This window comes from Manacus candei, unplaced genomic scaffold (genome assembly GCF_025592945.1).
Source record: "Manacus candei isolate 608988 ecotype Guabito, Panama unplaced genomic scaffold, ASM2559294v1 h1tg000023l, whole genome shotgun sequence".
NCBI lineage: Eukaryota > Metazoa > Chordata > Aves > Passeriformes > Pipridae > Manacus > Manacus candei.
The window spans coordinates 24,722,222-24,732,697 of NW_026138071.1; the positions used below are offsets into that span (position 1 = coordinate 24,722,222).

At 42.5% G+C, this 10,476-nt stretch overlaps 1 protein-coding gene across 6 annotated transcripts in view; it reads left to right on the top strand.

Annotated features, from left to right (window-relative positions):
* IKZF2 (IKAROS family zinc finger 2) overlaps positions 1 to 10,175 on the top strand; it is a 119,155-nt gene extending 108,980 nt beyond the window's left edge. For all 6 annotated transcript variants that reach the window (XM_051786784.1, XM_051786789.1, XM_051786787.1 and 3 more), the window contains one exon: positions 119 to 10,175. In XM_051786784.1, coding sequence (XP_051642744.1) covers positions 119 to 843 — 725 coding nt within the window. In that variant the 3' untranslated portion in view covers positions 844 to 10,175. The remainder of the gene's footprint in view (positions 1 to 118) is intronic.
* Positions 10,176 to 10,476: the final 301 nt, after the last annotated feature.

Here is a 10,476-nt window from a genome sequence, read left to right on the forward strand (position 1 = left end):
TTAGACTCTGGAATAATTTCACCCCAGGTCAGGGGTTTTCCGTCCCTCTCTACCCCTTTTAAGTGACACGTTGGAGGGATTGCATTGATTTTCCTCATGCTTTTCTCTTATCTCGTAGGTGAAAAGCTCATGAGATTTGGCTATCCAGACATCCCCTTTGATATGAACCTAACCTATGAGAAGGAGGCTGAGCTGATGCAGTCTCACATGATGGACCAAGCCATCAACAATGCAATCACCTACCTTGGAGCTGAGGCACTTCACCCCCTGATGCAGCACACACCAAGCACAATTGCAGAGGTGGCGCCGGTCATCAGCTCAGCTTACGCTCAGGTCTATCATCCCAACAGGATAGAGAGGCCCATCAGCAGGGAAACAGCCGACAGTCACGACAACAACATGGATGGCCCGATCTCCCTCATCAGACCAAAGAGTCGAACCCAGGATAGAGAGGGCTCCCCCAGCAATAGCTGCCTGGATTCTACTGACTCAGAGAGCAGCCACGATGACCGCCAGTCCTACCAAGGAAACTCTGCCTTAAATCCCAAGAGAAAGCCAAGCCCGGCTTATATGAAGGAGGACACCAAGGCTTTGGATGTCACAAAAGCTTCTAAGGGCTCTTTAAAGGATATCTACAAGGTGATCAACGGAGAAGGGGAGCAGATTAGGGCTTTCAAGTGCGAGCACTGTCGGGTCCTTTTCCTGGACCATGTCATGTACACCATCCACATGGGCTGCCACGGCTACCGGGACCCTCTAGAGTGCAACATCTGTGGCTACCGGAGCCAGGACCGCTATGAGTTCTCGTCGCACATAGTCCGAGGGGAGCACACATTCCGCTAGGCCTTCTCATCCAAAGGGGACTCGTATGAAGTAGAAGAACTGCACATGAAGAAATACTGCACTTACAATCCCACTTTTCCTCGGACATTGAAACGCCTATTTTGTTGTTGTTGCTGTTGTTGTTGTTGCTGTTGTTTAATTATTATTATTAACCTTATTTTTTTGTGGACCCAACCTCATTTGCTCTGCCCAGCTTAAGAATAGAAAGAAGGAAGGGAAGGGATAAAAGAGGGGTTTGTTGTTGCCATCACTTTCTGGGGAGTGACCTGCGTCGCTTTCTGTGGGAATTGGAAGGCAGTCCGTGTCTGTCTCAGTCACTTGTACACCATGTCCTATTTTGGGATATCACTCAACCCTTCTAGGTGCTTTCAAGTCCCAACAAGATGCCACTCATTTACAATTTCAGAGGAATAGGTAGAAACATTTCAGAGGAGAGTGTTTTTCTAACGTGTAGTTACTGTGCGGGGTCTTGGTGGCTGGAGAAGAGGGGGAGAGCTTTATTCTGCGGAATGAACAATTATTTTTAAAGCAAAACTGTTAGGGAGTTAGGAGCATGAATCAAAGTTACTTTCAAGGGAGAGCTGTTTTCCTGGGTTCAGTGTGTATTGCCCCTCTAGAATGTAAATAAATTATAAAAAAAAGCAAAAAAAAAAGGAAATGTATGTCTTAACACTGTACTACATTACAGCAGTTTAGTTTCATAAGTCTGAGGGCCTTCTGTGGTGAGTCTGAGGCTTTGTATTATTATTTTCCTTAACTTATGAAGCACCTTTTTTAGGATTGTTTGTATTCTGTTACTCCATGCCTATGTGTTGTCTCACTGGCTTCTAAGAGACCTAACTTTTAAGAGAGAGCATTTAGGAATAACATTTAAACTTGCTTTTAGGACAGTAAGTGGCCTAGGAGTGGGTGAGAGTCTGTAGTTTACTCAAGAGGTTCTGCTGCTCTTCTGAAATAATTTCGGTTTGAAATGATGGATTTTAAAATGACAAAAGTACTAGTAAAAACATGTTCTTTAAATATAGGTATATATAGATATATAATTATGTAAATACTTTCTCATTCTATTATCACAGTATTAACCTCTTGGAAACAGCCTAAACTAAGACTTGCAGCTGGGAAAGTGATGGGAGCCAGATCCTTGGCCAGCATTAATCCTCTTAGCTCCATTGAATTCAATGGAACTGCCCCAACTCCTTCAGCTACATCAGGATCTGAGCCTTGACTGGTTTTTCTCCTTTTGACATCTTATTTGCTAATTTGCTGAACCGGTGATTTCCTTTTGTTTCTAAGTCATCAATTGTGCTTTAATTTAGGGGTGCAAGTGTCAGCAGATTTTGCTGGAGAGCACAGAAGCCTTTCACATCAACAGGATGCATATGACCTTCCCTACTTTTTCAGAAAGCGATAAGTGGAGATGCAGGTGCCGTGCGTTGATTTGGATTTGCAGATTTCATTTTTATTCCTAATATATTAATTTCACTGTGGCGAAAACAAATGGAGAAACACACTCCAGAGCAAGTCCTTGACCCACAGACTGGACAAGAAAAAAAAAGTCCACTGATCTGTTTTGTTTCCTTTCTTTCTCTCCCTGTAAATAACAAAGCCAGCAACCACCCAGCAAGTTGCATCAGTAAAAGCTGGGCTTAAACCTACAGGACAGATTGCCATTGAAACCCAACTGTTTGTACCAATCACAATTGAAATGTTGTTGTTTGGCAACAAGAGCACAGCTTGAGAATGGAAAGATCTGCATGGGTTTAACCCCCTCTGTGCACACGGTCTCCATGCGCCTGGGGAGACCTTTTCCAAAGTATAAAGTTACTAAAGTATAAAAGAGAGAGCAAGATCAGGCCATAATGAATTTCCATCTGCTCCCTTCAATCTGTGCACTCCATGTGTATGCCAGTTTGCTGTTCGTTTTGAGGGTACCAGGTTTTTTTTCTTCTTTTCTTCCTAGACCTGGAGCATTTGAAAGTAGGAGCTGAGTGGTATTGATTGAAATCTTTTTATGGTGACATTCTTGGCAGCTAGAACCTGTGTTTAGAAAGGATACAGTAGATCATGGCCAGATTACCTGATGACTGCTTCCCAGCACTGCAATGCTATTAAGTATTAGCTGGTAAAGTCTTGCAGTAGCCTATTAATTAGAATATGGAGAGAAATGTCATCTTGTGTAATGTGAGAGCTATCAAGGCTGGGAATATACAGGCTTTGGAGAGACAGATTTAAAGATCTATTCCCAACATTGTTCTTAGTGTCGTTGGGTTCCTCCCCCTCCTTCCTTCTTCATCCTAATGTAGAGGAAACTCAGGCAAATGAGCCACTGCCATCCTCCAGACCATTCTCATTGTCTTGTGCCTGGTGTAGTGAAAGGAGTTTGTGCAGGAGAAAAGCAGAGAAACGCCGGAGGGCATCACTTTTATTCTCTATGACTGATTCTCTGCAGCTAGGAAGGTTGGCTTAGGAGGTGGCTGGCCGTGTTTTGCATCAGGATTTGCCTGGAAATTCTGAAAAGAAAGAAAAAAGTGGTTGTGATTTGCCGAGACAGGAAAGGTCTTTTAAGAACAAGGCGCAAAGAGGAAGGTGCTGGGCCTCAAGGTTGCTGGGCTTGTCTGGGCCTCCAGAAAGACACATGCCCAAGCCAGAGAAAAGGGTTGCCAGCAATTCCTTTCGTTCTCTGGGGGCAACACTCCATTTTCCCCTCTGTGGTCAGTGAAAAAACATGGGCTATGGTTTCTTGGAATAGTTAGCGCTAGGGAAAAAGTGTTAAAAATTTCTGCCTTTGTTTGGTAAAGCACCGGAATACGGGAAAGGCAGAAAATCTCTTGTGTATCCACAAAGAAGTTGGCTGTAATTGTATCTGCAGTTAGTGTGCACTTTGGTTCACTGATGACTCATTGATACCTCCTGTAGGGTGTATTCTGTAGATGTTTAAGGGATCAGATGGGGAGGCTCGCTGGTTCAGCTAAGCCCAGCTTCTTGTTCTAAGGGTAGCAAGTGAGATCTATATGTCCTGGTGTCACGGGCATAGTGAACTGGGGAGGCACTGGGGAGTTATCTTCCAAAACCTACGTTTTTTGGAGAATTTTATGTTCATTTTTATTATCAGTGTCCTTTTCTGAATATTCATTAAAGATTTTCAACCTAGAGCTAGGAAAAGGAGAAAGTTTGAATTCTAGTTCAAATTTTGAACAAAATTTTGGATTAACACGTACTTAAGAATTTAATTCCTGCTGAAAATTATTGGAGAGTTTTATGTAACACAGTTTGTCCCTTCACAGAAGTGTGCAAAATGGGGTCGCAGAGATTTCTTTGGGTTTTTCTCTTGCTTGCTCACTGCAGACTTCTAAGAAAAGCTCTTGACTTTTGACAAGTTCGTTAGTCATTCACAGTGTACTCGGAATTTCAGTAGCTAATCTTTGGCCTGCACATCCATTTATTCTGAGTATTTGGTGTTGGAAATCGAACCTGACTGGTTTTTATCGGACTCTTCTGAAATTCTTGGAATCAAGTTTCCAGTTAAAAACACGCATTTGCAAATCTAGACTTGCCTTCCTGTGAGCATTCCTCATTTTCATTAAAAATAATTTTTAAAAAAGGTCATTTCTGTGCACATCCCTGCCAGTAAACCCCTCTGCTTCTTTTACATCAAAAATGGCAAGGTTCTGCCTCAGTTTAGAGGATTACAAGCCTAATAATTGAAGTAGAAGTGTGACTGCTTGTTCTGTTCCTGGTGTGATCCACAGCCTTGGAGCAAAGGGCATTATCTATATATCTGCAGTTATGGCTGATGAATTTTACAGCCACCTCTCTTTGCAATCGGTTAGGAGTGCACATCAAAATATATAGCATTTTTCAGTAAAGCCAGCTCTTCCCTCAGTAACTTATGAGATTAAAACAACTTTAATCTCCTTAAAAAGTGCTTTCATCCATGCTGTGATGTGAAGGTGTCTAGGCATCAACCTGTATCATTCTGTATTAGGGAGAAAGAATCTAAATTGGCTAATTGGCCTGGTTTTTAATGGGGCGAGTTTCTGCAATGCGAGGACCCAGCTCACAAAATAGCCATGTGGACCTAAAGTATGTTTACTACAAGGCGAAGAAATTCTCAATTGTAAGAGTTTCCAAATTTCCTTCTGTTTACAAGGGCATTCCTAAATTTGTGTTGTCAGGCAGGAGGTCAGTAATTAAATCAAACCCTTCAAAACTGGCCTTTAATGGGACATTATTGCTGTTGTCCAGGACCTGAGCTCACTTGCTCAGATTTGAAAGAAGCCAGACAACAGACACTCCTTCTTCCAGAAAGAAACTGGAGATAATTGAGGCAAAGGTGCTTATTTCAGCCAAGGACAGGAGCTACAATAATACAGTTCCTTTGCTGGATAAATTCCTTTCTTTAACTCTTGCTGTGATTATAATGTAATGAGGAGGGAGAAAGGAAGCTGCACTGATACCAGAATCACCTAAAGTCAGAGTGGGATTTCAGGGAAAGTGTGATGGAATTGGCTTTGCCACTAGAAATTTACCACTAGAAGTCTTAGCTTGGCTCACAAGCTTTTAAAAACAAAAATGGATGGTAGGAATGGCCTATGGTCTGGGGCAGCTGGAGAGCTTGAGAAAGTATATTTATAAATATATAAATATATATATATATGGTATTGTATAGTTAGATATATGCTTTATTGTATATGTGCCTTTTCCAAATGCATTTTGGGAGATCATGATGTTGTTCATGATATCCTCCCGTACCCTTTCAGAATGCACGGCAAAAACCAACCCAAAGGAAACATCCCTTCTCCTCCTGCTCTGCACCCTCCTTGGCAGCTTGACCCGGAGAGAGGAGCTGGTACTTTGCTGTGAGATTTCCTGGAGTCAGCTGGCTTTTAGGAGAGGGAAGGGCTGAAAACTACTCTAGCAAACTGCATTCCAGCTGTCCAGCCAGAGCTGGTCTGGGAGCTGGTCCCAGCCGGCACAGCATCCCCAGCGCGATGCCAAGACCTGCCGTGGGAGCCCCCGGCTGCACCGTGTGCTGTGGAGCGCCAGGGCAACGTCTCCTGTTTTCTCCCCCTCAGAGCTTTAAATGAAGCACACTTGGAAGTGGACTTTTCTCTCCTTTAAAGTTCCCACTTAGGAACAGGAGCAGACTTATAAGCACCTGCTACTTGCTTCAACCTGGAAAAAGAAATGCGGTGAGCCCATGGGAAGTGGTTTGCAAGGTTGCCTGTCAGGCTGCTGCCACCCCAATAATTGGCTTAGAGATGAGAGAAGCCCATCAGTTGAAGTTGTTAAGGGGGTTCGTCCGCTGGATTCATTCATCGCTGCGGCGACGAGCGCGGTGTTTCAGTACTTTCCTGGCAGGTTGGTGACCTAGTTTCAGGTCTAATTATTCACCCTGCATAGATGCAGTGGCTGAGTGCTGGCACAGCCGAGGTGTGGAGCCTGCCGTGGGGAAGGTGGCTGGGCCAGCATGTTTTTGGTGAGAGCCTGAGCCTGGTGGCAGCCCAGTGCCAGCTCCTTAGCACTGCTCTGGGGGGTCTGGGCCCGAGGCACTCACAGGGAAGGGGAGGGGAGGAATTAGGTAGAAAAGAGGCAGGACTTGCTTCATAGTAAATAGATTCTCTTGTATCCCGTTGATGTGTTCTGAGGTTTAAGCAAAGGAGAACATCATGGGTTTCTAATCTGACCTCCTACAACCATGCCTGAAGGGGCTGCTTGTGTTCTTCTCCACCAAGGGTCTGAATTGACCAGAGGATAGTCAGAAGGAGGGGTGTGCTAAGGCTTTGCCATGCTGCATGCTTAACATGCCAGGAAAACAATAAAAATGGTCTCTGTTTAGTTCACCTAGCTTCCCAGTTGATCATACAGGCAAGCATTCCCAGTTCCTGTTCACTTCCAGCCTTTGGAAAGGTGGTTATCGTTATGCTCACTTGGATCCTCAGCTGTCTCTCTCCTTCTGTGAAAACTTCTCCTTTTCATACAAATCTTGGGACCTAAGTAATTAGTGGACAGAAATGACCATTTTAACAAAGCTGTAGTAAACCCCAATATTATTTACAGTTGCAAAAAAAATAAAAATACTGTGATGTATTTACTGGCAGTACGTGAAGTATTTCAAGAGTGAATGACAATGAAGTTCATCAAATCATGTCTTCAGAGGGGCTCGTATCATGTGGACACTGTGGGAGAAAGGGAGCAGCCTGACCCAAAGCTGGGCCTGATGCTTCCTTCCTCTGGCAATGTTGATTTAGGCAACTGCACTGCCGCCCAGGAAAACATTTGAGCACGATCAGCCTCCTGCCATCCCCTCAGTGAGATCTGGAAGTGCACAGGAGCCTTGCAGTTAACTGTGTTGAACCATTACCGTGGTTTGTGGGATCAGGGCAGTGGGTGCAGCACAGCAGCTCTGGGCAGGTCTCTGTTGTCAGCGTTGAAGGTGCGTTCCCCATTCCCTTACTTTTGTGTAGCAGCCTTAATCCCTGGCACTCGGCGGTACGTGGGTACCGGCAGTCTCTGGTCTGTACTACCAGTCAGGGATGAAATATGGATGCCTCCCGCAAGGCGTGGTGGGGAGCATGACTCTGTTATGGGCACAGCGGAGCCAGTTTGCAGTAAACCGGGCCATTTAATTTTACCTCAAGTGACATCGAGCACGAAAAGCTTCTTGCAGGGGTAGAGGTCACTGAATCCCTACTATGCACTTACTGGGATTTGACGTTGCTTACTGGAAATGGATGTTCGTTCCTGAACACACTGTAACAAGGGAAGGACTTCTTTGGTTATTTTTGTAGTCGTTTGGATTCTGAAACTGTGATCAATTATTTGACGAATTGTCAAGTGTCCTCAGAGCTTGAACACGTTCACTTCCTCCGCCATGTAGCAGTCTCCTCTGGCTTTCCATGCTTTTCTCTTTCCCCCTTTTCCTTCTTGGAGCTTTAAGTCTGGGCCTGCTCTTATCTCCTGTAGCTTTGGGCTGTCTAGGGGCTTGGGGGGGTTGTTTTTTGGGGGGGTTTTTTGTTCATTGGCTGTACAGTCTGTTTACATATTTTTGTACTCAAGTGTAGTTTTTTATTAAAAACAGGAAAAAGAAAAAAAAAAAACTAGTTGATTTGAGAAAAAAAAATAAGGTACATACTCTTTGTAACACTTTAAAGACCTAGGGTACCTTCAAGATGACTCCACAGTGATGTAATTATAATACTGTATATTTGCCTTCCTTTTTAGTTGGTTTTATTTTCTGTTTGTTTTTTTTTTTTCCTAAAATGTGTATCTTTTTATGAGAAACTGGAAACTTTTAATGCAAATGTTTAGAAAAATTTAAAACTGTAAAGTAAAAAAAAAAAAAAGGTCAATTTTTTTTTCCTGTTGGAAGAAAATGCTTTAAAAAAAGTTTTACTACTGTTGTATTCCAGGGTGGGGGTTACCAACCCCAAATTTTCTTCTTATGCTTCATTCTTGGATCCTGCTTTCTAAACGTGCTCATTGCAGACATGGATGATTTGCTTATATTAGTTTTAAAAACAAAAATCACCAAGAAAACCACCTTTTTGGGCAAATTTTCTGTTCAAGTGCAATATTTTCCCTGACGTCTTATTAGTGTACAGTGGTTTCTGTGTTCCTTCCTCAGTCCACACAAATCAGTGAAACAAAAGGCTCTGTCTTAAATGCATTCAAAGGTATGGTTCGAGTAAATTCATATCGTGACTGACAAAACATGAGGAACTGTAAATTTAGGCTAAAGCCCATAACTTACCTCCTGCTTTTATTTGGCATTGAAACACATCCACATCCAGAATTAAGGACATACTTGTTCTTGCCTCCTCCTTCCTCTTCTTTTCTAATTGCAGCTTTCTTTTTAAGAAAAGCACTTAATATTGATGTTTATTAAAAACAAGAAAAAATAAAAAGATTTTTTGGTCTGATCCAAAAGCCAGTCAGTGGAGACTTCTGTTGACTTTGATGATGGATTTTGGATTAGACCTAATCTCTTAGCTAGGGCAAAACTGCCATTTACTGTAATGGGAGAGATTTGCCTGTGTAAGAATTACAGGACTCATGTCCTTTATCTACCTGAGAGACCAGAAAAGCTTCTTTAGAGTTGTCCTTGTCTTATATAAGTTTAGATGGGACTTGTTTTACATATCATACATATTTATATATAGTGTATTTTTAATGCCTTTTTCCTCCCCAGTAGACCGAAGCCGCCGTTCTGTAAATATGTATTTAGGTACGTAATAAAAAAAAAAATAATAAAATCCCCTTGAGATTTCTTCGAAAGGCAGTTACTGCGCATGCACAGTAGCCACTTTTGTCTTTTAAATTTGTATTTAAGAGATTTCTTTTTAATAATAACAAAGGTGAAGAGACTGTATCCCCTTCTGATTGATTGCCAAAATAATCTCCCAGACCCTTGTGTTTGAGATCAAGAGGAAACACGCATTGGGTGGGTGACTGCCGTGGTGCCCACGGGGTCACGGTCCTTGGGCCAAATTGTGGAACCCCTCTGGGGGTGGTTTGGGTCCTCCTGCAAACGGGGACCACACTGGGGCAGTGGGATCAGAGCAAGGCAGCACCGTTTAGGGAACGTAGGCTCAGGCTGTGGGTCTGATCTGTTTGCATCTTCCCTGGCTCATACACTGCCCGTTTTAATGCTGTTTTCCTAAAGAAAGCCGGGTGAGTAATCTGGCAAATAACCCCTTCTCTCCCAGGTTAACGATTTTCTCGTTCTGTGATAGATGTTCTGAGCTCAGATCGAGGAATCTTTTAAATTAAAAAAAAATAGCAACTAAAAATATGAAATCAGAGTTCTTTCCAAAAGGCAGTGAAGACGCTGGGAATCGTCCCATTTCTTTATGTGCTCATTGGAACATGCTCTTATAAAAGGAGTTCAGAAACGATCCCCATGACAGTGGTGCATGTGAGCAACCCTAATGTAAACCTGTATCTCTCTGCTAAAAATGTTTTGCCGTTATAGACTGAACTATGGGACTTGTTGTTATTTTTATTTTCTTCTTAGTATACATGCATACATATGGTTGCACATCTGTATGTGTGTACTCTGTACCTGTGTGAGTGTTGTACAGCCATGTGAGAGTGGGAGTCCGTATGTGTGTATAAATAAAGAAGCTGCAGAAACTTTGTAATACTTTGTGAAAAGGATTATATTATAAAGGTTTGTACTGTCTTGAGTGCACAGCTACTGGAATAAATGTAGGGAATCTCAGGAACAAGCATATAATTTGTCCAAGAATTATTTCTTCTCAGAAGTGTAAGTGCAGTTTTTAATTCTGTATATTATTTAATATTTTACCAATAAAAATAAACTTCTGACACGAAAGGGTTTTTCCATTCAAGCTTTCTGGAGACATTGGGGTATGCATACACTTTTCTTTCTTGCAGCAGGAAACACATGTGGTGATTATGCACCTCCCAGGAATCACATTTCTACCTGATAACAAATCGTGTTAATTAACTAGAGAGATTGAGTTGGGGTTTTCTGAGTATGGGTTATGAGACTGGTGAATTGGGCACAGATCTGCTTTTAATATTCATTGAAGCTAAAGACATTCTTTTCATCAGCTCCAGCATCAGCTAGAGACCTATGACTATGTAAAATGGTGGCATCAGTCACCT